The 26,515-nt window shown below is 44.2% G+C and overlaps 2 protein-coding genes across 2 annotated transcripts; both read right to left on the bottom strand.

Annotated features, from left to right (window-relative positions):
- Window positions 1-13,441: 13,441 nt before the first annotated feature.
- On the bottom strand, window positions 13,442-15,536 carry LOC139205740 (tripartite motif-containing protein 16-like). Its single transcript, XM_070836034.1, has one exon. The coding sequence runs from the start codon at window positions 15,497-15,499 to the stop codon at window positions 13,790-13,792; it is 1,710 nt and encodes a 569-aa protein (XP_070692135.1). The 5' UTR covers window positions 15,500-15,536; the 3' UTR covers window positions 13,442-13,789.
- Window positions 15,537-17,271: 1,735 nt separating this feature from the next.
- Window positions 17,272-23,712, bottom strand: kcnv1 (potassium voltage-gated channel modifier subfamily V member 1). The gene is made up of 4 exons (XM_070836042.1): window positions 23,675-23,712; window positions 22,486-22,806; window positions 20,819-21,486; window positions 17,272-17,917 (listed from the first exon to the last, which is right to left on the bottom strand). The coding sequence occupies exons 2-4, from the start codon at window positions 22,791-22,793 to the stop codon at window positions 17,400-17,402; spliced, it is 1,494 nt and encodes a 497-aa protein (XP_070692143.1). The 5' UTR covers window positions 22,794-22,806; window positions 23,675-23,712; the 3' UTR covers window positions 17,272-17,399.
- Window positions 23,713-26,515: the final 2,803 nt, after the last annotated feature.

The raw sequence follows: 26,515 nt of genomic DNA, 5'->3' as shown, positions 1-26,515 counted from the left end.
TAGGCTGTGGATGACGTCACACGCCGAAGTTGGGTTGGCAGAAGGAGGAATGTAAACAGTTTTGCTGTTTGCATAAATAATGCTGATAATAATACTTATCTATCTATCTATGGCCGCACAAACGTAGCACGTGTGACAATACTATTAATAAGATCCCTCCAGTAATTAGACTGGCAACAGCAATATTATTGAAATGTGAAATCTAGACATGTATGGGTTGAGCCAGGAGGTGAAACTGTGGAGTTTTGCTTCGGTTTGTGAAATAATATTTAATTAGCTTTTCCATCACGGCACCACCGACAAACAACTGATCAGGATTTAAACACAAACACATGTAGGTCAAACTGTTGGTGGTTAGTAATCACATTAAGCTGTAGATCAGGAGGAGGAGGAGGGTGACACATCTCTGAGAGGAATTACTGTACATTTGTCTCTCTTTATGATCATTTTGTGTCTCTTTGTGGCTGTCCACCTCCTCCTCCTCCTCCTCTTCCTCCTCTGCGATCATTTCCTCGGTAACAAACATCATAATATTCATTCATATCCATCACAGTCCTCAGTTAGAAAAGTATCATTACTTATAACCTTAAGTTTCTTCTTCTTTACATTCATTTGTTCATGTTGTGCATGATCTTTGGTGGCTTGAATCCCTGCACTGCTCCATCCCACAAGCTGCTTTTTAATTTAATTAAGTAGGAATGCATTTGTTAGCTGCAGGTTGTAAGTACTCTTATCTGCATGGTCTACAGGAATACCACTGTGAGTTGGAAAAATCTGACTCAGCCTATCCAAATTAGACTAGCACAGACTCCTCTGGTCCCTGTTTGCACTCTCACACTTTAGAGTAACAAGCCTGTCCTCTGTAGTGTTGGACTCTCCTACCATACTGTGCCTCTGTCCTCTCCAAATGAAATGGGTGCGTTGTTTTCAAAGGGGTCCCATGTCCCCTTCGCCAAACACCTCTGCTTCCACTGTGTCCAGCCTGAAACTCTCACACAGTCTCTTTATCTCTGTTGTGAATTCTTCCGAATTTGTTCTGGGATGGACGATGCCGGCAGCAGTCTCTGTCACGTTTTGCGTTTTTGTGATCATTTTGTGTCTCTGTGATCATTTTGTGTCTCTGTGATCATTTTGTGTCTCTTTGTGATCATTTTGCATCTTTGTGATCATTTTGTGTCTCTTTGTGATCATTTTGCGTCTCTGTGATCATTTTGCATCTTTGTGATCATTTTGCATCTCTGTGATCATTTTGTGTCTTTGTGATCATTTTACGTCTCTCTGTGATCATTTTGCGTCTCTGTGATCATTTTGCGTCTCTTTGTGATCATTTTGTGTCTCTTTGTGATCATTTTGCATTTCTGTGATCATTTTGTGTCTCTTTGTGATCATTTTGTGTCTTTGTGATCATTTTGTGTCTCTGTGATCATTTTGCGTCTCTTTGTGATCATTTTGCGTCTCTGTGATCATTTTGTGTCTTTGTGATCATTTTGCGTCTCTTTGTGATCATTTTGTGTCTCTTTGTGATCATTTTGCATCTCTTTGTGATCATTTTGCGTCTCTGTGATCATTTTGTGTCTTTGTGATCATTTTGCGTCTCTTTGTGATCATTTTGTGTCTTTGTGATCATTTTGCGTCTCTTTGTGATCATTTTGCATCTCTTTGTGATCATTTTGTGTCTCTTAGTGATCATTTTGCGTCTCTGTGGTCATTTTGCGTCTCTGATCATTTTGTTTCTCTATGTGATCATTTTGTATCTCTTTGTAATCGTTTTGTGTCTCTGTGATCATTTTGTTTCTCTGTGTGATCATTTTGTGTCTCTTAGTGATCATTTTGTTTCTCTGTGATCATTTTGCGTCTCTGATCATTTTGTTTCTCTATGTGATCATTTTGTATCTCTTTGTAATCGTTTTGTGTCTCTGTGATCATTTTGTTTCTCTATGTGATCATTTTGCGTCTCTGTGATCATTTTGCGTCTCTGTGATCATTTTGTTTCTCTATGTGATAATTTTGCGTCTCTGTGATCATTTTGCGTCTCTGTGATCATTTTGTTTCTCTGTGATCATTTTGCGTCTCTGTGATCATTTTGTATCTCTGTGATCATTTTGTATCTCTTTGTAATCGTTTTGCGTCTCTATGATCATTTTGTGTCTCTATGATCATTTTGTGCCTCTGTATGTTCAAAGAATCATCATCTGCAGTCTGATACTAAAAAGTTCAAAATGAGCTTCACCTCAACCAACTCCAACACTAAAATCCTGCTTTTCCTTCAACAATGACAAACAATAATCTCACAGCAGTCACAGGAGACACTTTTCTGTCGTTTTTGGCATTTTTCCTCATCATCTTTTTAATGTAGTGGAGTAAAAACCACAATAGTTCCCTCTGAAGAAGCAGAAAGTGGATTAAAATGGAGATACTCAAGTACAGACTACCTAAAAATCAGTAAATGTACTTGTGCATTGTGACTGTGTCTCATGTTCCCAGCCTCTGCATCATCATCATCATCATCATCATCATCGTCGTCTTTGTCCCAGCAGAGGACAAACAGCATCAAATATTTACACCTTTCATCATGTTATCTCCATCGCTGTTCCTCGGCCTCATTAGCTCTCATTCATCCCGAGCGTCCCCGGCGCTGGTCGCCTGCGTCGATGTTTCCAGGCCGTGAAGCTGCTGTCTGATTCCTCAACACGCCGACAATGAGAGCTAATTTACAGCAAACCCAGACGCAGCAGGGGGGAGGCGTCGCATTCATCTTCGTCTCTGAAGCTTCATGGTCCGTAACTGTAACTGTAACAGCAGGCAGACCGAAAGAAACTGTGTCCCAGCACTTATTCTAACCATGAACTGAGTGAACCTCCATCCTGCTGATTGAAGCGTGAAATACCACGACAGCGAGGGCAAACTCCACTCATCACATGGGATATATGATATATATGTACTTAAAACTTATATTATATATGTTTATAATATTTTTAGACAACTCTTTTGATGAGGAACTGAAGCCGTTCTCTCTTTCTCTTCGCTTGCCTCAAAGCCAACCAGACTCCATTGACAAAACTAAGAATTTTACCCCCACAGAACACAGGAGTTGCTGGTCCGCTGCTGCCTCTGTTGGTTGGTTTGTTTGTGTTCTGGTGTGAGTTTGGTGTTTTCGGTGGTTAGTTTGAATCGAAACTAACGCAAAAGGTCGTTGATAGAGGCAGCAGTAGCACATTAGACGTCCCTGTGCTGCAAAGTAAAAAACCCTTGTTTTGTGAACAGAGTCTGGTGGCTCCAAACCTCATACAGCCGCGCGTAAAATGATCTAACGTCAAAGGGTAGAAACAGATCATTTAAAGCCTCTGAATGTGAACTCATGCACATGTTGAAGCTTAATAACAGAAGAAACCTGTGGAGCAGCCGTGTCCTCGTAGCTCTGCACTATACTCTCTTGTAATTAGAGGTGTTGGGTCATTAATCACATATTTGTTTTCCCTTGGAGATACATATTGCATGAGGTAGACTCTACAAACTCTAAAATGTAATTAAAGCACCAAAATAATCAACAGCATTGTCTTGTTTTACGCTCCGAACTCTCTGTCACTCCTCTTGGTTGAAGATGATTAATTTGTGGGCATGAAATGAAATGAAGTGACGGATGACGTGTGATTTGAACCGTGAATAAGGTTCTGCTGCTACAAAACTAAATGCAAAGCATCATTTTTTCCCTGAAGCTTCGTCCGCTGAGCATCCGAGGAGTTGTGCTGATTAATGATTCATGGTCTCTTTTTCAGTTTTATCAGAGGTGTTTGTTTTTTCCGTGTGTGTGTGTGTTTCTGTGTGTTCAGCCGAAGACGAGTTAATGAAGCTCTGCTCATGTTGGAAATGAGGAAACCTGCTCGTTAGCTGCAGTTAACTGGATTCGCTCGGCGCCTCTCGGTCCTGATTAGAGACGGGCCTGAGCATCAGTCGGAGAAATGATGATGCAACACAAGCTGCCAAACATCCTCTGCATCCTCAGTTCTTCTAAAGCCTGATGAAGTTTTTCCTCCTCTGGTTTCCTTTCAGCTCCTCGATGTCGCAGTGTTCTTCCACAGAGAGACACTGTAAGGCTCACACTGCTGCTGCTGTGAGAGACATTATTCTCAGAGTGTTATTCTAAGTGTGTGACAGCATCATGGAAAGGATCCCTACAGAGAGAGACCTGGAAGATCCTTTTGGTTTAACCACAAACAGCACACACACCAGACTGTTACATAAATCTGTGGTTCAGCTGTCAAAAGAACCGACAGGCAGCCTTAGATGTGTCTTATAGTGACCCAAGTGTCCCGTCCAGGGAACGGTGTGCACAAGCTGTACTTTTTCTTTTTCTCTTCTTACAAGAAATATCAAAATCTAATGGAAAATAATGGAAATATCACCAAACACTGAACCTGAAGGCCATTTCTAAGTGCATTTATTGTGTTCTATGCCAGTGGTCCTCAACCTCTTTGCAGAGCAAAAGCATTTTTGTGGCTTGTGGCTTACCGACATGACATGCATGTTTTGTCTTGGGATGCCGCCTATTAAGATTATTTCATTTCATTTTCGGTTCATTTCATGGACTCGGGTTTCTCACGGTGACTCACTCTAACTCATTGTGGGATCTGTTGTGTGGTGATGTTGTTAAATTGGATCAAATGAGACACTGAACCGCACCGTTCAGACACTGTAAGTGTGTGGAAGCTGACCCACTTTGGACTGAGCGGGACTCCGTCTGTAACGTGGAAAGAGAGTGCGCCTGGCCTCGTTTTCCCGTCACAGCTGGGAATACCTGCAGCGTCGTCCTTGGAATGATCTCCATCCGCCTCCAACGTCTTCTGGCCCAGCAGAACTGGGCTAATGAGGGGTCCCGGGTTGGGAATTCTGGGAAAGCAGGCACGAGCGTACGCCGTGCGGGTCCCTGGGCTCGCTCTCCTCCGGTGTGCTCGTCACTTGGTGGAGAAGCTGACGTGAATAAAACTAAACCCCCCCGAGCGCTCCTGTTGTGCTTTAAACTCTCTCCTGCAGCTGCTGAAATATTCAAGTTGACTCTGCAGCTCTGATGTCTCCTTTATGTTCTGGAGAAGCAGCAGCAGAGAAGAGATTAAGGTCTTGTGTCAGCGTGGATCAAAGATTAAAACAGTTCAGTTCACAGTCGGTAACGTCAAACAGGCGCTTCAGTACGTCTGTGAGTCCACGTGGCGTCATGTGGTGGCTGCACGTGTCTCACATGAAGCCGTGTTAATAAAAAACCGAGGCTCCATCCAGAGCTACAGGTACGACAGCTTCTGCAGCTCGCTCATTTGCAGCCACATAAAGAAAAAGCGAAAACACATCCCTGTTATCCAGAAAAAGCCTCCGACGCTCGGAGAAACTCTCTGTGTGGGCCGATTGGAGCTAAATGTACTCGGGGAGCTTGTTTTAAAAGCAGAGCGGTCGTCCCACATCCTCAGTCCTGTCTGTCCTGAACAGTAAACCTGAGTTAGTTCCAGCCTGATTAGACATTCAGTGAGATTATCAGATCACAGGCCAATCACTAAATCAAATGTGGTACAAGGAATGAAGGTGTATAAAAGGTAATATTTATTCTCCACAGTGCAGATCATAAAATCAGTCCTATTCATCCACACGGGGTCAAATTACGTATGTTGTCAATACCTCATGCACAAGAGCCCGACAGACGAGGGGTGAACATCACTGCATGCTTAAAGTGCCACTGCAATCAATTCACACGTGATTATAAAGGATCAATAAAGTATTTCTATCTCTCTATCTATAACCAGCACAGCGAAGTCAGGTCTCAGTACTACTAGGGATTAGAGTTAGTTAGATCCTAAAGTGAGTAAACACACCATCTCATCTACGTCTCCACACTGTACGTCCTCGTTTATTGTATTTTTATTTGGTCTCGGCTGCTGTAAAATGTAAATTCTAATCAATAAAGTCTAATCTAATCTAATCTAAAGGAAGTTAGTCTGCTCTCACAGGTCTTCGGACAAACTAAAACAAATCCTATTAAATGAAACTAAAGAGGATGAGCAGTCGCTGTAAAAACACAAACAATAGAAACACAATTAAAGACTAAATAACGGATTAAACGCACCCAAAGCAGAATTTTTAATAAACATCCTTAAAAACCGCAGACCTGCTCTCACTTACTGCTCAGTGTTCAGACCCTCGGCAGGGCCCGAGCCGCAGGTTGGGAGTCACAGAGGACTTTTTTACTGCTTTTACTTGTAAAACCTTTGGTGCTACATTTATATTTCCTCCTCAGATGCATTAGTATTTGACTGGAAGCTGCTGCAGGCTCTCTGATGTGGTTCCCTGGATGTGAGGCTGAGGGTCTGTCTTTTGTTACGGCGGAGCTTCATCAGGGCTGCGGAGGAAGAGGAAACACCGGAGGGCATTAAAACAGCTGAGAGGTAAACTGTTATGACAAGCGGAGACTCTGATCATCGGAGGACGCTTTGAGTCGACGCACACGCTTCGTGTTATAACCTGGAGGAGCTGCATGTTTCAACAAGTGCAAAACACGACGGCTCCGTTTTACGGCTCAGGCTGTTTAACTGGACCCACAGTTTTCGGCTTCACGACCAGAAAGCATGACCAAAGAAAAAGAATTTGTATTTATATGTTGAAGGTTTTTTTGGATCATTCATTGTTAGTCATATATATATATATTACTTTTTTTGATTGTTAATAATTTGAAATACACTACTCACCAAAAGTTCGGGATATTCGACTTTCAGGTGAAATTCATGGAAAATGTAAAAAGTTACTGCTACAGTGATATTATATCATGAAAGTAGGGCATTTAAATAGCAGCATGCACTGGTGATTTCTTCATCTTAAACAGTTTATTTGAAGAAAGTCTAACAACAGTGGTAGGTATACCACAACAAAACATTTCAGTGTCTCAGTAAATTGGGACGTGGCCAAAGGACGTCCACTCCTCTCCTTTCTGTGACTCTTCCAGTCTCTGTATCACTGTTCCAACCTCCTGATGACACTCTGTGACCCTCTAAGCTCAGTGAACACCTCCGTCTGAGGACTTCCTGTTTGAAGCCTCCAGTGTTGAGGTGCTGCTGATCAACTGTTAGGTGTCGTCTTGGTCTCATGATGTCAGAATGTGAACAGCAGGATGAGGAGGACTGTTTAAATACCAATTCTAACTGAAGCAGGAAATGTATTGGTGGATTCAGGGATCAAACCTGTTGTGAATGTTGCTGTTAAGCTTCTTGTTAGAGAACAGCAGCTGGTGCAGAAAGTACTGAGACACTGAACAGTTGGACATTCAAAAGTTTAGAGAAGGTCACATTAAGTTCACCTGGAAAGGTGAGAAAGCATTCTCAATATTTAGAGAATGTGCTTCATGTTTGTGCCGTGTGTCTAATCTCTACCCAACCTTCAGCAACCCACATGGAAAAGTTGATCTCACAAGCCAGAAATCCCCCCTCTTGACAAAAGAAGCCAAAGGAAACGCTCCGGTTTCAGCTGATGACACAGCAGGATGCCTGTTGAGGGTTCAGACTGGGTTAAAAACTGAGTCAAAGGAGCCAAATTCTGCTTTTGGGTTCATTTTTGCACTTGAGGGCCCTACTAGACCTATGTTTTTTTTATAAAACTTCAAAAAGATAAAGTAATTTCAACATACTGTGTAAACTGCATGCTGCCCGTTCATGCCTCTTTCTGAACCAAAGACTGAAGATAAGAAGTGGACGTAGCTGCCGAGACGTCTGGCCCTCGCAAAGAAAGTAGTCCCAGTAAAATAACATCACACGCACACAGCAGAGGTTTGAAAATGAATCCTCTGGTACTTCACCTCCTCAGATGGAGGAGGACGGGAAACACTGTTGTTGTCCGACCTTCGTCATCTTGTTAGCAGAGCTAGCGTTAGCCGCGTAGCAACGGCTCCACAGATCCCTGCGCACGACGTCACAAGTGAAGCCAAATCTAAAACAAAGGGTTTTTACACATTTATTAAAAGATGGCGCAGAAGAGAAGGGGAGGGGACGGTCTTTTTTCATAGTTTGAGCGTGTCTGGAGACACCAGGGACAAAAACATAATAGGTCTCCTTTAAGGTTACGTCCCCTCCAAGTACTGTAAACATGCATGTGTGGGTGTGTGTTCATCAGATTATCTCGGATTAAACGTGTTGGACTTCAGCCTGTTTGAGCAAACAGCCTTTTCTCTGCTTTAATTACCAACCACATCCATCACCATACTGCTGTCTTCAAACCTGTATTATCATATTAACCCTCAGCTGGCGGGTTCTTCCTCTCCAGTGACCGCCAGCATGACTCACAGCTAAGAAATGAAAACAATTAGTGTTGCCGCTGTAAAAAGGCCTGTGAGATAAAAGGAGAACATGAAGAGATGGAGCAGCATAGTGGGGGGGAAAAATAAAAAAAGCTTCTCTGGGGAGCTGCACAAGGCTTGAGGGGATAACAGGCCTGTGTAGACAGCGTTAAGTAGGACACAAGAGTTTTTGGTGAAGCTCAGAGCAGAAGAAGTTGTGATTGGTGGACCTCAGAGTAAATACAGAGTCTGTTTGCCACATGTGTGAAGCCTGCAGCCTCTACAGGTGAGATCAGGCTCGTTTTAAATGAAAAACCACTTTGTTTTAATCCGTCACGGCGCTTTCACGGCTGTCGAACTGTTTAAATTGTCTAAATTACATGTTGTAAGGCGGTGATGTCGGCTTCTGGCCTGGTTTGTCCCACGTGGCTTCACTCTTTTGACCGATGACTATGCTCTTTACCTGTGCATCCGCAGGAAAACATCAATCAAAGCCACCGATTGGACATTAGACTGCTGCAAGAGCTGAAAGGGGACCTTTTTACTTTAAATCTGTGAGGCAAGGCAGACCTCCAGTTCCACCGCAGGTACATCAGATGGCTTCCTGCCTGACTTGCCTTCACAGCTGACCTGAATTCACCGTTTGACGCCTCTGGCTACACAGCCAGAAAAAAAAAACTGGAACATCACATTTGCATTTTAGTCATTTAAAGGGGAAAAAGACGAGGTCTTATCCAGAGAGACGTCACAGCGAGGACAGCGTCAGAAGAAAACTTCAGCTGATGGGAGGTCAATGCAGAGGAAGCAAGACTGAATATTTAACATTTAAAGTCACACAGGACTGAGATTTAGTCTAATTTTTGCTTTAAAAAGTGACACAAATACCAGGAAACACTTGAAAGAACTGAATCCGGCTCCTCAAATATCCCAGATTCTGCTCATTTGGAAGGTCAGGCTTGTATTTGGAGGTTTACATGGTTTGACACGCAGACATGGCGGCCTGATGGAGGTCACGTGATCAGCAGATCCCCTTGTGACATCATAAAGGGAGCCGAATCTAGACGGAGCATTTTAACGAGAGATGGAGCAGAAACAGAGAGAGGACGGTCTTTACTTGGAGTTTGGGGGTTTGTAGGCACATTTATTTTTACTGACACATGTCCCAGGAACTGGCGGCCCGAAGAACAAGTTCCCAGCTCCATTATTTATTTATTTTTACAGCATTTTTTGTTAACGATTCCCTAATTTTTCACTAATTTTAGAGCCTTTTTATTGGGTCCTACCATTGTTTTTTATGAGACGTTGTACAGGGGAAAATAAAAGAAGAGCGCTTCAGTATATTTTTTTATCTGGTGTATTATATCGAGTAAAATATTATTGATGGTGTTACTATTATACCACAGTGATATAGTATAGAATAGTTCCTTCATTAATCCTTCACAGGAAATTGCTTTGTTACGGCAGCAGTACAGACAGACAGACACTTAAGGCACAAAAACAATAGTAAAAAAGGAAAAAATATATATAAAATATGTACAATCTAAAATAGAATCATATAACATAAGACTAGAACACAATATAAAGAATTTTAAAAAACTATCTTGTGCAACAGGAACCAGTTTGGGCCTCCTGAAGTCCACAACCAGCCCCTCGGTCAGGTTGGTGTTCTTGGGTTAACTAGAGCGGACGCTTAGATAAATAAATACACAAACACACACACACACACACACAACCTTTGATTCCCACAACAGCCTCCTGGTGGACTAATGTTGGAGTCGACCAGAGAAAGACCAGCAAAGAGCAAATCTCTGCTCTGGCTACCTGACGGTGTTGTGCAGGACTAAACCGGCTGAACCCACGATGCAGACACAGAACTATTGGGTGGTTGGAGACAGATGGGTTTATTTACACCAACGGAGAGGAGCAAGGACGGGGGAAAGGGGGCTAGTGGGAAGCAGGACCTGGGTGGGGACCAGGGAAGACAGACTGGGGGAGCAGGGAGCAGGACCAGGACGGAGACTGAGGGAGAGCAGACGGGAGAGGGAGACAAAAACCAGAACCAGGACAGAGAGCAAACACGAGCAAAATCACAAGAAGTCTTGGAGAAAGGAGCCTGAAGTGGGACAAGTGCTGCAACAGTCTGGCAGAGAGTGGTGATCTGGGCTTATGTAGGCAGGGAGGGGGGGGGGGGGCGGTCTGATTGGTGATGGGTGTCAGGTGTGTGTGAATTGCAGGTGCGTGGGCGGAGCGACCTGCAGTAACCTCTGCTCAGGTGGCAGGTGGAGGGAGTTTAGGACTCATCTTAAGATTCAGCTGTTGGACGGCAGATCACTAAATGTTCTCGACCCCAGCGACGTGTCGAACGTGGTTTTCAGCACAGAGAAACTGCTGCGTGCCAGCCGCCATGTTGGGGAGGTCGGGATCATGATGCTGCTTAACATGATGCTGCTTATTTATTAGAACTAAACTCAGTGAGTGGAGGCAGATCTAATCAGCTCTAAACCAACTAAACCGTCCACATAACTCCTGCTGGGACGTTCAGGTTCAGATCTATTGTACTATGGTTTAACCGTGATGTAGAAACACTAAAGAGACTTTAGGAGGAAGCTTTTAATCCCCAGGTTTTCATCCGTTCGGTGCAGTGAAACATCACAACAACAGAAATGTGCAGGTTTCTGTTTCTGCACGCCGTCAGACAGGAAGAGATTTGTCTGCCGGCTTAGTGTCAAATAATAATAATGATATTATTCGTCTGTGAAGCACGTTTGTTCACGTCGATATGAAAGCAAAGCAAAAATAGACCTGGATGTTTCCCTCAGGTGAAACTACTCTGACTTCACCTCTGCCTTTTTGTCCTGGTGTTGTTCCAGCCTGGTTTGTTGATCACAGATAAAAGACATTTAAAGCCCTGGACTCGTGTGCTGGCAGCCATAAAGGAATTAATTTGGTTTTAAATACACCTTTTCTAGTTTCTACGTATGTCCAGGGCCCCCTGAATGCATCATGTTGGAGGAAATGTCTGGAAACTATTAAAGACGAAGCGGCCGGTCTGTCAGATCCTCTGTTATTCCTGCGGGCAGCTATTTCAGATACTCTCATTGATTGCCAAGAAGAAAAGTAACACACCAAACTCCATTGACAAAAACAGTAATTTTACCTCACAGAGAACAGGATTTGCTTGTTTACCGCTGCCTCAATCAGTGAGTTTGTTTATGTTATTATGTGTTGTACAAATATCCTGGTGGATCCAAACTAAGCCTTTAAAACACCAAAGTCACACAATGGGACAAACAAACTAACTGATCTTGATCAACAGTAGGCCTGCAACTCCCACATAAAATCCTTGTTTTTGTGAATGTAGTCTGGTGTGTGTGCTGTTTGTGGTTAAACCAAAAGGATCTTCCAGGTCTCTCTCTGTAGGGATCCTTTCCATGATGCTGTCACACACTTAGAATAACACTCTGAGCTCAAGCTGGAGATGTTTTACTAACCTGAAGTCACAACTAGATCATCTTTGCTCCAGATTTATCTACAGAAAATGAAAGAGCAGCGTGAAAAGCAGCTGTTTGACACGTGTGTGTGTGTGTGTGTGTGTGTGTGTGTGTGTGTGAAAGTGCAGAGAGAAAAGTGTAAATGAGGTTTTTTGGCGCTCAGCAGAGAGGAAGAGAGCGTGCTGCATAAGGAAAGGTTGTGTTATATAATTACACACACACACACAGCTTGGAGCGGTGAAATGCCACCGAATGGATGTTGTCACAGTTTTTTTTATGACCTTTCGTCGTCGACTTGAGGTGAAACAAAACTGTGAAACAAATCAGCGTTAACGAGACTGAAAACAGACGTTCCCATCTCACCTCTGTGTGTGTGTGTGCATTTGTGACTGATTTAATATTTAATATTTTTATAATGACGTCTCTCTTTTTTGAATTATGATGTTAAAGTTAAACATGAATTATGACAACAGTGGAGTTTATGGCCACAGAGGAAATAAAATGTCTTTACTCTGGAAAAAGCTTTATCCTTAAATTCCAACTTTACTATTACAACCTTTTTATATTATGGCCACTTAATTCGTGAAATATTGTGACTTTTATCATTTTCCTCGTAATATCATTATTATTATTTTTTAAATTTGGCAACTTAATACATTTTTCGTGTAAAATTACATTCTTACATACTTTTCCGTCTTTTCTAACTTCATTTTCTAAATATTCTGTATTTTTCGCAAAAAAAATAAATGATTTCCTTTTTCCTAACTGTGGCACTGACGCTCATTTGATGCTCTTGAAAATAAAATTGGAAAAGTAAAAGTAAAATAGTAAATAAATGTAATAAATATAAAAATACATTTAAAAAGAGGGTGAATCACATTTAGCTGCGAGAGTTTTACCTAAAAATAAAGTTGTAGGCAAAAACAAAAAGACAAAAAGCTGGTCACCACAATATAAACCATCCATATTTTTTACATAAATATACAAACATGTTTGGTTACGTCATGATTTGAGGAAGCGACAGATACAACGACATGTTTTTTTTAATGCTCCACTTCTTTTCTATCGGCTTTTGCTTCAAGTTCTGGTGAAATTTCAGAAAGTACCTGATAACAAATGTGCACACAAGCAGCCTGTGTGGAGGCAGAAAAACATGGTGGCAGGTCAGTGTTTTTATTCTGGCCTTCGGGACATCACGGTGATATTTGAAAAGAGCGCACAGGAGAAAGCACTTTACCGCATGGCTGAGTCGCCGCGTGATGACGGGAACTACAGAAGAGAGCGAAGACGCACCGAGGTACCGCGGCCAAAACAGCCTGTGGGGGTTTAATCCGACTCCTCTCTGCTCCGAGATAACGTTTGTTCTCTTTTTTCAGGATGGAAATGCAGCAGGAGTGCAGGAAGAGTTGTTTTGATAGCACACACGGAGCTGTGCATTGTGGGAAACACAGTCCCAGAATGCTTTGACTGAATTACGTTTACTTCTATGGATTTGTTTTAGATTTTCAGTCCAGTTACTCAAATTTCTTTTGCAGCATTGACACCAAAAATGGCTCCTTTTGCCTTTAACCCTTTAACGTCCTCACCGAGAAAAAAACAAAGACAAATGTAGTGTTTCCTTTTTTTTTTTTAATGAACAGACCCCACATATTTTATTTTAGATACTGGCCTCCACCAAACGGTTGAGATGTCGTAAGTGTGACATGACACACACTATAGACCTCCACTACACACTAACACACCAATCAACAGCCATAATAATAATAAGATCAACTGTAGAGCTGACAGCAGGACTGTGACTAATAATGATCAATAAGGTGACAGTGAAAAACATGACAATAGTTCATGTTGCTGATCGTCGGCCGCCAGAGGAGACGTCAAAGTCCCGCCCACGACGTCTGACTGACAGGTGATCTCAGGTAAAGAAAGGCCACAACAGTCGGCTCTCAGCAACAAACAGGAAGTCAGAATGAGCTGAAGAATTAAATCACAGAATCTAACCCAGCGTCCCTGAAACCACCTCTGACTGTCTGAGGTTCATGAACTCAGCACAGGATCCAGGACTACAGTTAATCTGGACTCCAGCGTGTAGCGGCTGAGTGAAGGAGGTCTGGACTCTGTGGAGGAGAGTCATGGTCTCAGAGACGCTGTAGAAGGACAGAACACCTGCTCTGTGGTCCAGGTACACCCCCACTCTGGAGGACCGAGGACCTGAGACGGGAGTTTGGACTCTGTTGTGATAAAACAGATAAATGTTTGTGCCACAAACCAACGTCCAAGATTTGTCATTGGATCCAAGTCTAGAGTCATTTGATCTCCCATCTCTCCTGATGCTCTTGTATGTGACGGCTACACCAAACCCCCACTCCCCTCTGATCTCCACCTCCCAGTAACAACGTCCAGTCAGACTCTCTCTGCTCAGGACCTGAGGCCTGTTAGTGAATCTGTCTGGATGATCAGAATAAGACTGTTGTTGTTTCACTCTTGTTACTTTTCTGTTCTCCTCAGACAATAACAGATTTCTATGAGCTGTGTTTGGATCCAGTGTGATCTGTTGAGCATATCTTAAGAATCCAGCTCTGGTCGTGGGCTCTGGTTGAGGCAGTGAAACGTCCACCTGAGTCACAGTCAGTGAGATGTTTGTCCAGTGGTCCCTCAGAGCGTCCTGTAGTTTCTCTCTGAGCTCTGACACAGCAGCCGTCACGTCCTCAAAGTGTCTCAGAGGACGGATGTTGATGCTGGATGAGTGTGTGTCCTCTCTGAGAGCTGGCAGTGATCTGTAGCTGTGGACAAACTGGCTGTGATCCTCTGTGTGTGAGAGCTCCTCCAGCTCAGCGTCCCTCCTCTTCAGCTCTCTGATCTCCTGCTCCAGCTCCTCCTGAAGCTCTTTGACTCGACTCACTTCGGCTTCCTGCTGGGATCTGACCTGCCGCTTCAGCTCAGAGCTCCTTCTCTCCATCAGACGGATCAGCTCGGTGAACGTCTCCTCGCCGTGCTCCACTGCTTCATCGGCAGAGCTGCAGATGTCCTCCACCTCCTGCTGGAGCTCCTTCAGGTCTTTCTCTCTGTCCTGGATCCTCTGCTGGATGTTCAGGCGACTCCTCTCCAGCTCTGTCTGCCTCTCAGTCCTCTCTGCTGCAGCTGACACTGTGTCGTGGCCTTTATGTTGGTCCACAGAGCAGAGATAACAGATACTCTGCTGATCGGTGCGGCAGAATATCTTCATCACCTCATCGTGACGAGAGCAGATGTTCTCCTGGAGCTTCCTGGACGGCTCCACCAGCTTGTGTTTCTTTAATGCAGCCACTTCATAGTGAGGCTGCAGGTGTTGCTCACAGTAAGACACCAGACAGACCAGACAGGACTTGAGGGCTTTCAGTTTCCTCCCAGTGCAGAAATCACAGGCCACATCTTCAGCTCCAGCGTAGCAGTGATCAGCAGGAGCAGCCTGGAGTCCCGTCTTCTTCAGCTCCTCCACTAAAGCTGCTAACATGGTGTTTTTCAGCAGGACAGGCCTCGGTGTGAACGTCTGCCTGCACTGAGGGCAGCTGTACATCCTCTTCTCATCCTCTCCATCCCAGTGGGCTCTAATACAGCTCATGCAGTAGTTGTGACCACAGGGAATCGTCACCGGATCCTTCAGTGGATCCAGACAGATCGAACAGGAGAAGGTTTCACGGTCCAGCTGGACTCCTTTCTGCGCCATTTCACCTCTCAGAGACTCAACGACTGTCTGAGTTTCACTTCCTCGTCACTGAAAACCGGTTTGATCTGGACTTGTTGGTCCCACCCATCTTCAGACTGAGAGCAGGAGGAAGAGGGAGGAGTTATCAAGCTCTGACTGACTCTGAACGAGGGAGGAAAGTTCAGACTGACAGCGCTGCTCCTCTTCCTCCAGTGAAAACCTGCTTCCCTTTGAAAACACTGCAGTCTTTAGTTTTAAAGGACTTCCTGCCTCCTCAGGCTCCATATTTCTCAAACTCTTCCTCATATTCTGCTCAGTTTACAGACCTCCACTACACACTAACTAACTGGCGCTAGTAGTTTTTGACAGGTAACTTGTGAAACCATGACGAGCTGCACGTTGAACAGTTGAGGTGTGAAGCAAACGCAGCTGTTTGAACCTTGACGTTTATTTCAAAGTAAAACCAGATGAATTATTCAGAGTGTACTGTCAAAATAAAATCATCAGAGAGAAACGCGTCTAACCATCGGCCTCTGAAAGCAGGACGGTCCCATTAAAGTGACCAATTCAACAGCCAGAGAGGAGTTTGCATCTTATTTCCCCTCTGCGAAGGTCAGAGTAGGGCTGCAGCTACCTTTGATTACTTCCATTATCATACAGCAGTATAATATTAATAAAGTGTCTATAAAACACCAGAAAACAGTAAAAGTGTTAAAATATTTGGCATTTTTCCATCACAAATGATCGTTCTATTAACAGAAAATGGTGTTAATTTGATTTCATTGGCTCAAATCCAAACTTTTACTGCAGTGCTACATGCATTCATGTTTATTTGGCTTTGTTTTGTCATTGTACCTTCATTCATTTCTTCTCAGAGAGAATAATTTGACTCATTTATTATCAAAAAACAGATTCATTTCCTGCTTTGAGCTTCACTACAGATGATGTATGTTGTGACAATGCCTTTAAAAAACACACTGATTTGAGTAATATCAGGAAAGAAATGTACATTTTAAATGTTAGAAATACACCAAATGACCACGACCTCTCAACCCGAACAGCAATAAACGAGTGGTCATTCAGTTCGATAACATTTGGAAAGTGTAGAGGAGCCACAAGATTAAATCACAAGAACCCTTTTCTCCTTTAGGTGTAATTATGGGGGATATAAAACAGACGAGCAGAAGGAACATTTCTGAACTTATTTCATATCAACTTTTTCCTAAAATACAGTCAGGACAGGTTCGTATAATCTAGGACAGGATTAGAACTGTTAAACTGTCTGAAACTCACATTCTTAATAACAAAAACAAGCTGTTTTAAATCAGCTGCTTGTGCCACAGGTGTTAATCAGACAGGCCACCATCTTGGAAATGGTCACCAGGTCACATGACTGCACCAGGAAGTTCAGTATCTGTCACTGAGGGACTTCTGGAGTTACATTCAGGGAGAAAAGCTGTAAAGGGACATTTCTAGAATATTTAAAAGGTGCGTGATACCTGTGTCACCGTGGGCTCTTCTGGGGGAGGGCTAACAGGAAGTTAGCGGAGGGCTAACAGGAAGTCAGCGGAGGGCTAGTGCGCCATGCTCCACGGGCCAGAAAGCCTGGAAGATCCTGGTACTTTTATACGGGGAAAATCAAACCTTTTTGACTTCCTGATCCACTGAGCAACTTTCACGGGAATGAACGGAGCCTCTAATGTTGTATTCAGGTCTCTGCAGACGTTCATGATGTTATCGCTCTTTTTTATTCAAGGACAACTTAAGACTGACATGAAATACAGGAGTGAGAAGAGTGTCCACAACGGAAACAACAACAAAACAAACACCTGGTGTGGGAGGAAAAGTTGTGCTCAGCAGCTGGAGTGTCAGTGCTTTGCTCATGAGCCCGTCAGGTCAAAGTCTCCTGGGTCTCCTGGATCTACCACCACAGCTCCTCTCCCCCGCTGCTCCGGGTGCTCGCCCTCTCCCGCCCGTGCAGCCTCAACATTTCCAGGACGCTCCGGGCGTAGGCGTCCCTCAGGTTCACGCCTCCTCCCACATTCCCGCCGCCGACCGAGCCGCGGGCCAACCTCTTCAGCATCTCCCCGTGCCGCATCGCCGCCTCCTTCATCTTCATGGTGAAGTAGCAGGCGGAGAAGCGCTCGTTGATGATGGCGATGGGGAGCGCCAGGATCAGGATCCCGGACAGGATGCAGAGGAAGGCCAGCACCTTCCCCACGGCCGTGTCGGGCCGGATGTCGCCGTAGCCGACCGTGGTCATGGAGGTGGTCGCCCACCACCAAGCCACCGGCACGCTGGTGAAGGTTGTGGCAGGAATGTCGTACTCCAGAGTGAAGACCACCGTGGCGAAGATGGAGATGCCGACGCCGAGGAAGAGGAGCAGGAGGCCGACCTCCTCGTAGCACTCGGCGATGGTCATACCCAGAGACTTGAGGCCTGGACAGAAATGAAGAATATTTAGCAACTCATCACGTCTCTGCTGAGTGTTTTCCAGATGATACCACCAGCAGAGGAATAAATGCAACCAGAGCGCTCTGGCCGTCTGTGTGGAGGAAGGAGGATGGATGAAGAGTAAGGCAGCTCTTCCAGTTTCCATCAACCCTCCAGGCGGCCGAAGGCTTCTAATTATTTCCAGACACTTAAAAATGATTGGGACGATCCATCACAGTGAACATGTAAATCAGGCCAGACTTAATTGTGTGCTAATGCATTTGTGGACAGAGGCTTTAATAAAAACTCTCTCCTTTGGTGCCTTAAAGTTTTGAGAAGCAGAATCTAAACAGCAAACTTTGTAATGTAATGAAAAAAAAAAAAATATATATATATATATATATATGTATATATATATATATGTATAGTTGGAAAACAGCACTCTGGGCCGATGTCTTTGCTTTTGCTTTTCCATTTATTTGTTTCACATTGTTTTGGAAACTCCTGTTTATGTTGACGGTCTGAATCAGATTGACGTTTATTGCAAAGTAGAGATTTGCCTTCTTATACTGCTGCATCATTAACATTTACAATACAGAACATGAGGAAACACAATAAAACAATATGCACTGTGGAAAAACCGAAGTCAAAGTCCTTTTATGAGTTCACATACTTGACCAACAAAAGCTGCTTCTGATTCTGATCTGCAGTCATCTGTCACGTCAAACCCACTGGGATGATCCAGCAGAGACTTGCAGGACTTAACGTAAAGTAACTTAAAGAAATCTTTAGGCCTCCTGTGGCGACGAGCTGCAGCTCAGCGTCCTCGCTGATTCAGGTTTGGGTGATTTTCACCCACGTGATTGTGGTTTGTGGTGTCTGGTATGTGCTTTTGGAGTACGGTTATGGTTGTGTTTATTGTGTCCATGTTTCTAACCAAACAATAGAGCTGTGATATTGATGAAAACCAGATGTTGAGCTAGGTGGTCAAAAAGTGACCAGAGAATTGGTTCAGGAGGAGACGAGGACAGAGACGGCAGATTCGGCTGGGGGTCACGCTGTCTGTACCTAGAATTGGCTTAACGTGTTCCATGGCGCCTGTTAGACAACTGACAACTGCACATCATCGGTAGAAGAGGTCACAACAGGTTCTCAGTGATGCCGGGAAACGTCACCGGACAGCGTTCACATGTCCGAGGAACCGGTGGCCCGAATAACAAGTTCCCAGCTCCATTATCTATTTATTTTTAAAGGCATTTTTTGTTAACGAAAAGGCCACTGATTGGCCAATCAGGGAGCGACTCGTTCACAAGAATCAAACCTGCCGTTTTTAAAACTGATCGGACGAAGCGAGCGTCGAGTTTCAACGCGGCGCAGCTGAACTCATGGTTTGGATTTTAGGAAGGTTTCTCTTCACAGGCGCGAGGAATGATGTCAACCATCTCCGCATGCTGGCGGTATTTTAGTATTGTGTGCAAGAAAGACTTCCATGTGGGAACAGCTCATCATCTCCTCTCCTCTTCCCCCTCATGTTCTCTTTCATTATTCATGAGTCGAGTCCAGGGATCATCATCCTTCCCAAACTCACCCAGATCAAAGCGCTCATATGTCCCAGTCTGACACGTTCACACACAAATATAACATATAATCACACACACACACAGTCAGCCGCTCTCCTCCCTCCGTCTCCAGAAGGAATTTGCCAAAATGTGACTCAATATTTATTTATTTTTTTACACTTCTTTGTCATCCTCAGAAAAACCTCCAGGCTGTAATCTCACAGCGGCAGCTTCCCACCACGGAGAATTTCAATTTATTTTCTCTCTCTCTCCGGCTGTTCACATCATGTCGGTGAAATCGCAAGCTGGCAGGACAGGAACACGTGGGGAGGGGAAGATGAACCGCAGCCGCAACAGCCGCACGTGAAACCGCTTTTTCTTTGTGGGTCATTGTAGCTGCACAGACCGTCTACGGCCGTCGTCCTCTACTTTAGCCGGTGGGTGTCTGCACTTTTAACCTTAAATACTTGAATACATGTTCTATTTATTTACTTTACAGCGTTGAAGTCATGTGATTTCCTGTCAACTGCGGAGGTCGGCCATCTTGTCTGCATCTAGGCACCCTTGGAGGCAGAGGTTTAAGCCACAGAAGAAGAAATACTGGTGGTGTTGCGCTTCGCTTTTTTACGTGGCGAGTTTTTAAACATATGTAATGGAGATAATCTATTATGTAATCCATCTTAATCTACCCATCCTTCCATCGTCTATACTATTCATCCTTAAGGGACCAATCTAAGACTCAAAGAGGTTTGTGGACGCCATTTTGAAGCCTCAAGTTCAGCTTCACCATCTTGGTTTTTTTGAACCGGAAGTGATGTTCGTCCCTCAAAGCCCTTCTCTGATTGGTCATTGAGCAGGTAGCCCTGCCCTAAAGCCCCCCCCCATTCCTGGTGTATCCTCCTCTAAATGGACCATCATTGACTACATGAACGTCCTGCTGTGCTGAAGAAGTATGTAGAAGTATGAAGCTGTAAACTAGAGACTGAGAGCAGAAACTTCCATCCAATCAGACTTCCCGTTTGGAGCCAATGGAGTCGCCCCCTGCTGGACATTAGAGAGGATGCAGCTTTAAGGCTTCACTGTTCAGGTCCACTTTAAATCGTCTACGGAGCCAATACCCAATCACAACCATCTGCACTCACACCTACAGGTAATTTGGAGTCACCAATTAACCTGCATGTATTTGGACTGTTGCCGTAGCACCCGGAGGAAACCCACAATCCCAGGTTCAAACCTGGATTCAAACCTGAAACCTTCTTGCTGTGAGGCAACAATGCACCACCTGCACCTACATTACCAAATATAGAGAAGTGCTGTTTTCTTAAAGCTTCTGTTCGGACGTGTTTACCTGTCGAGTGTCGTCCTAGTTTCAGCATACGGAGCGACCTGAGGAGTCGGAGGACCTGCACCACGCGGCCCATGTTCTCCAGCTCCGTGCTTCCTCCATGGAGGCTCTCCACCGCCAGCGTCACATAGAACGGTAGGATGGCCAGCAGGTCGATCACGTTAGGAATACTTCGACCAAAGCGGCACTTATCCCTCACGCAGAGAAACCGCAGTGCCAGCTCACCGGTGAACCACACCACGCACACGTACTCCAGGGCGTCGAACAGCAGCGGCGCTCCGACACCGACGCCGCTCACGCCGAAGTCTTCATCCAGGTCCAGCGAGATGAGCACCATGTTGATGACTGACAACACCACGAAGAAGACTGAGAGCGAGCCAAAGGTGCGAGCAGCCCGCGATGATTCTGGTTTCTCCAGGAGGTCCCACAGGCGGCGACGGAGAGCCGGGCAGGCGGCGCCCACAAAGTCCTCATCGTCATCCTCGGCCTCAAACTCGTGCTGCAAATCGAGGGTTTCCTTCTGCTCCTTGCGGCGGTAGTAACGCTCGCGGCAGCAGGGGTTGATGCGAAGCTCGTCGATGCCCCAGTATTCGATCTCCTGCAGGAAGGAGATCTCGCACAGCTCCTCGCTCACGTGCAGGTGACCCGTCCGGTAGTAGTTCATCACATACCTGTCGGCAGAAACACAGGCAGCACAGGAATCTGGGAGCGTTATTGTTATTGACAAAATAATGTCTTCCAGATGTGTGTTCGTGATCTTTTCAGCAGTTTTTGTGACTCTTTTGAGAGCCTGATCGTCAGGACACAGAAAGACACCAGGAGCTGCTGTGACGGGTTGACCTTCCTGGAGGTTCTGAGGAAGTAAGTAAAGTCTCTGTTGTGTTTGTTGAAACTGGACTGAACTTGAAACCCTGCTTCTTCTTGAAATCTACAACAACAAACTTCCTTAGTTTTCTTGGTCTCTCTGTGGGCAGATTCATCGCCCTACCACTGATCCATCAGCAAATTCAATAATTCAATAATCTATCTATCTATCTATCTATCTCAAGCCGCTTTCCATCCAGCTCTGAACCAAACTCTTTAATTTAGAGAGACTCAACAATTCAGGAATTCAACTTTAAGGATTCAGGAATCCCCACATGAGGACACAGATATTATTATAAGGAAACAGGAAGAACAGGAAGAAACAGGAAGAAACCTCTGACATATTACAGACCCTTACAGACCCCATTACAGTCTGAACAGATTATTAAAATGTGGGATATAAGGATTCTGTTGATGTATAGCAAATTAAAATGCTACAAGGAATGGCACTACAGCTTGTAAACATGTAAAGATGCGCTGTGGCTTGTTCTATGGTGGCTATTAAAGGGTTAATGTCTTTATGTGAACGCTCCATTTAGATTTGGCTCCTTTTATGATGTCATAAGGGGATCTGTTGATCATGTGACCTCCTCCAGGAACTCCAAATACAAGTACGAGCTTGGGACCATTAACCACATTTTGACCACATAACAATATTCTTAATTTGAGAGAAAGGAAAATTTCGATACAAGGCTTTTATTTTGAAGCTTTGGCGTCCGGATTGATTAGGATGTACTTGGGTCAATGTTTGGCAGAAATGTTTGACTTGGAAGAGATCACACATGCAGAAAAACGGCGCCACCTACTGGAAGGTCTGCGAGTTTCGGTCAAAGAAGAACTCGTTCTCCAGGAAGTCGGCGTCGTCGCAGAGCTCCAGCGCCGAGTCCCGGGTGCAGCGGGCCAGCTTGCCCAGCCGGGTCTCCGGGTAGGACGCCAGCAGCTCCTGCGACAGCACGTAGCGACTTCCCCCGACGTTGATGACGAAGAAGTCGAGCGGGTCTCGGGCGCAGGACGACGTCATCTCGCTGAAGAAAACGCTGGAGTCCAGAGACAGCGGGGAGGCGCCGTCGCTGCAGAGCTCTGCCGCCGCCACCGAGCTGGAGAGGACGCTCATGGTGGGGGAGGAGCTGGTGGAACAAAGACACCAGAACAAGAACTCCATTTGTGAATCCAGGGAACCTTAAAGGAACCCTAGAGGAGCCTAACAGGAACCTGAGAGGAACCCTAGAGGAGCCTAATAGGAACCTTAGAGGAACCCTAGAGGAGCCTAATAGGAACCTGAGAGGAGCCTGAGAGGAACCTTAAAGGAGCCCTAGAGGAACTTTAGAGGAACCTTAAAGGAGCCTTAGAGGAACCTTAAAGCAGCCTTAGAGCAGTGGTTCTCGAATGGGGGTACGTGTACCCCTGGGGGTGCTTGAAGGCACTCCAGGGGGTACGTGAGATTTAAAAAAAAAAAATTTTAAAATAGCATCAATTCAAAAATCCTTTATAAAATATATTTATTCAATAAATATTTCAATAAAATATGAGTGTAAGTTCATAAACTGAATTTTATATCAAGTAGGCTGTTCAATTTAATTACCCCAAACCCAGAGTCTCCCCCATACCAGGATGGTTTGACCCAACCTGGCACGTGCCACATGGCATCACCTGTCACCTGTCTTGACAAGGCAAACAATGTCGAGGTTAAAGCGTAGCAGCAAGTGCCAAAGAAGGCGAGACCAGAGGCGGCAACATTCAGACAGTATTCAGAAGAATATGTTTTAATGGCATTTACGTCCCACCCACCCGAGGCCCTGTGTTTTTTCTGTGGGGAGAAGTTAGCCAACAGTGGCATGAAGCCGGCACATCTTCAGGAGAGCCGGTTGGGCCTTGAATCACCGGGTTCATGAGTCCTGTGTCAGGTACTGAATCAGTCCAGGTCTCCATTAACCCGGATCCTATGAGTCCTCTTGGTGCTGCTGCTAAGTACACAATGCGAGTTAGCGGACTCACCGGAAACACCGCGGACTCAGGTGACTCAGGTGATCCGGTTCACTGACTTCACTCCAGCCAGTGAATCTAAGTAATAAGTTAAATAAGCAATAAACAAGTGGTTAACTGATGTTCGTTATTGTAAGCAAAACAACAAACTATAGTTATATTATTAGTGTAATTGTTAGACAACAGACTAAAATGCTTACAGACGTATTTACATATTTATCTACATATTTTAATTTTGGTTCACTTGTAATTGATTTGCATTTTTTTGACATTTTTGTTCCATTTGTTGTCATTTGTGTTTAAGTCCTGTTTGTTGTCTGTTACCATGGTAACCTAATAATGTGTATGTGGATCCTTACCATGGGTGAATCCACAGCAACAGGGTTTTGTTTTTGTTTTGTTTTGTTTTGTTTTTTTTGGGGGGGGGGGGGGGGGTGTGCAACAAGACTGACTCAAGTGAACCGGATCACTTGAGTGAGTGACTCAGAGTAATCCGAGTCCATAAAATGAACCACCACTAACCGCGTAGTTTACCACCACTGATCACTACCACTGATCACTACCACTGATCACTACCACCTGTTTACCACCACTGATCACTACCACCTGTTTACCACCACTGATCACTACCACTGATTAGCCACCTGATCTTTTTAAGAGGAAACTTACTGAATTCAGGTCTCAAAACGAAGCCCAGTTACAAAATGTAATAAATCCGACACTGATGACACAGTGCTGTGTTTTACATCTTTTTTTTTTTCAACCAAAAATGCTTTGCTCTGCTTAGGGGGTACTTGGATACTCTCTCTCTCCCCCCTCTCTCTCCCTCTCTCTCTCTCCTGAACGTGGTCACTTGACCTCGGCGTCATGTGAACGAATCACAGAGCAGGAAGGAGGAGACGAGGGAAGGAGGGAGGAAACTGTCAGGCGGATCCATGAAAAGAGGAGCAGAGGCAGGCGTCCTACTTCTGGCAGATCTGTGATATTTAAATATTTAAATATTTCAGCTGGCTAATTAATGATCGTAGTGCTGCTGCTCCTGTGATCTTTCATTCCTTCTGTCTGACGCTGTCATCTCACTCTGAATATTACATGAGGCCACTGGAGCAGAGACGCCGGTCAGTGACGTCCACAGCTCCCAGATGTAGGAGGGTTATTCTAAGTGTGTGACAGCATTATGGAAAGGATCCCTACAGAGAGAGAAGATCCTTTTGGTTTAACCACAAACTGACGTTATATCGCTCTCTGCACACACACCAGACTACATTCACAAAAACAGGGATTTTAGCTTGCAAAAACACAGGAGTTGCTGATCTAGTGCTGCCTTGATCAATTAGTTTGTTTCTGATATTGTGTGACTGTTGTGTTTTAAAGGGTTCATTCAGATCCAACACAATATTTGTGTAACACACAGTAACACAAGCAAACTAGCTGATGGAGGCAGCAGTAGATCAGAAACTCCCATGTTCTGTGAGGTAAAATTACTGTTTTTGTCAATGAAGTCTGGTGAGTTTGAAGAGAGCGATATAACGGCAGAAATGGCTAAAAATAACAACTGTTGCTTATTTTCCACTTACGTGCATTCATGCGTTAATTTAACTGATTTCCTACAGATTCTATGAACATTTGCTTTACAAAGCTCCAATGGTTGTAACGTGATCCTTTAAGTCAACTGCACCTGATCACAGTAGATCCACTAAAAGAGCTTGTTTGATCCACTGACAGGCTCAGAGTGTTATTCTAAGTGTGTGACAGCATTATGGAAAGGATCCCTACAGAGAGAGACCTGCAAGATTCATTTCTTCAAATGCACCAGATTCCATTGAGAAAAACAGTGATTTTAGCTTCTGAATACTGGGTGGGCTGCACAAATATTCTATTTGATCAAACTTTTTATCCTGTGCAATACACAGATGCAGATACAGATTTCCCCAACGTGGGATGAACAAAGCCTTTCTTTATCTTATGTTAGAACACCAAAGTCACACAACAACACAAACACTGATAAAGACAACGTAGACCAGCAACTACTGTGTAAAATTCCTGTTTTTGTGAATGGAGTCTGGTGTGTTCTTCTGTTGAAGGGAATCACACATTCTTGCACAACTTCAAACATCTTACATTTGTTAATAACCAAAAAAAAAAAACATGTCGATTGAAAGTGACGGTAAAAGCCTCCAAGCAAAACACATCAACGCCCAGAATAGATCATATATGCGACCTAAATAAATGTTATGCATTAAACATGTGTGTGAGGTCCAAGAAAAGGTCATAGCTGGAGGAAGTGTGCATGTAAGATTCATGTGCATGTTTGTGAAACCCTTATTCCAACATGTTTCTCGTGTAATTTAAGTACTCTGCCTTTGTGTTTCATAAAGGGGAAAAGCTTTTATATTCAGGCGATCAGCAGAATGACTCGTTTCTTGCAGCTTTTCAGGTTTTTGCAAAGATGTTTGATGTTTTCAAACTATTTCAGTAGTTTTGCCTCCATCGCAAAGTTAAATATTCAAGTAAAAGTACTAATGTGTCACTGTGACTTTACTCCAGCGTGAGTAAAAGTCCTGCAGCTGGCATAAGAAGTATCATCAGGAAAATGTACTTCAAGCATTCAAGTCAGAGTTTTAGTTCTACTGCACTACAATAAATGTAGCGCAGTAGAAGTACTTAGTTACACTTAGTTACATTCAAGCACTGGTTTTAAAGTGGTTTTTAAGCCCATCCAGTATTCAGAAGGTAAAAATCACTGTTTTTGTCAAACAGCCGTTATACCGCTCTCTGCTAATACACCAGACTCCATTCATAAAAACAGGAATTTTACACAGTAGTTGCTGGTCTACAGTTGTCTTTATTAGT

Source organism: Pempheris klunzingeri, chromosome 8 (assembly GCF_042242105.1).
Source record: "Pempheris klunzingeri isolate RE-2024b chromosome 8, fPemKlu1.hap1, whole genome shotgun sequence".
Lineage (NCBI taxonomy): Eukaryota > Metazoa > Chordata > Actinopteri > Acropomatiformes > Pempheridae > Pempheris > Pempheris klunzingeri.
The sequence above is the reverse complement of the archived record's forward strand: the minus strand, read 5'-3'. Positions and strand labels throughout refer to the sequence as shown.

Bases quoted from the DNA above. Each gene is read 5' to 3' on its own strand.
- kcnv1 (XM_070836042.1), bottom strand. From the start codon at position 22,793: ATGAGCGTCCTCTCCAGCTCGGTGGCGGCGGCAGAGCTCTGCAGCGAC. The intron at 21,487-22,485 runs GTAGGTGGCGCC...TTCTGCCGACAG, and splicing joins CGAAACTCGCAGACCTTCCA to GTATGTGATGAACTACTACC. The intron at 17,918-20,818 runs GTAAACACGTCC...ATTTCTGTCCAG, and splicing joins ACTAGGACGACACTCGACAG to GCCTCAAGTCTCTGGGTATG.
- LOC139205740 (XM_070836034.1), bottom strand. From the start codon at position 15,499: ATGGCGCAGAAAGGAGTCCAGCTGGACCGTGAAACCTTCTCCTGTTCG.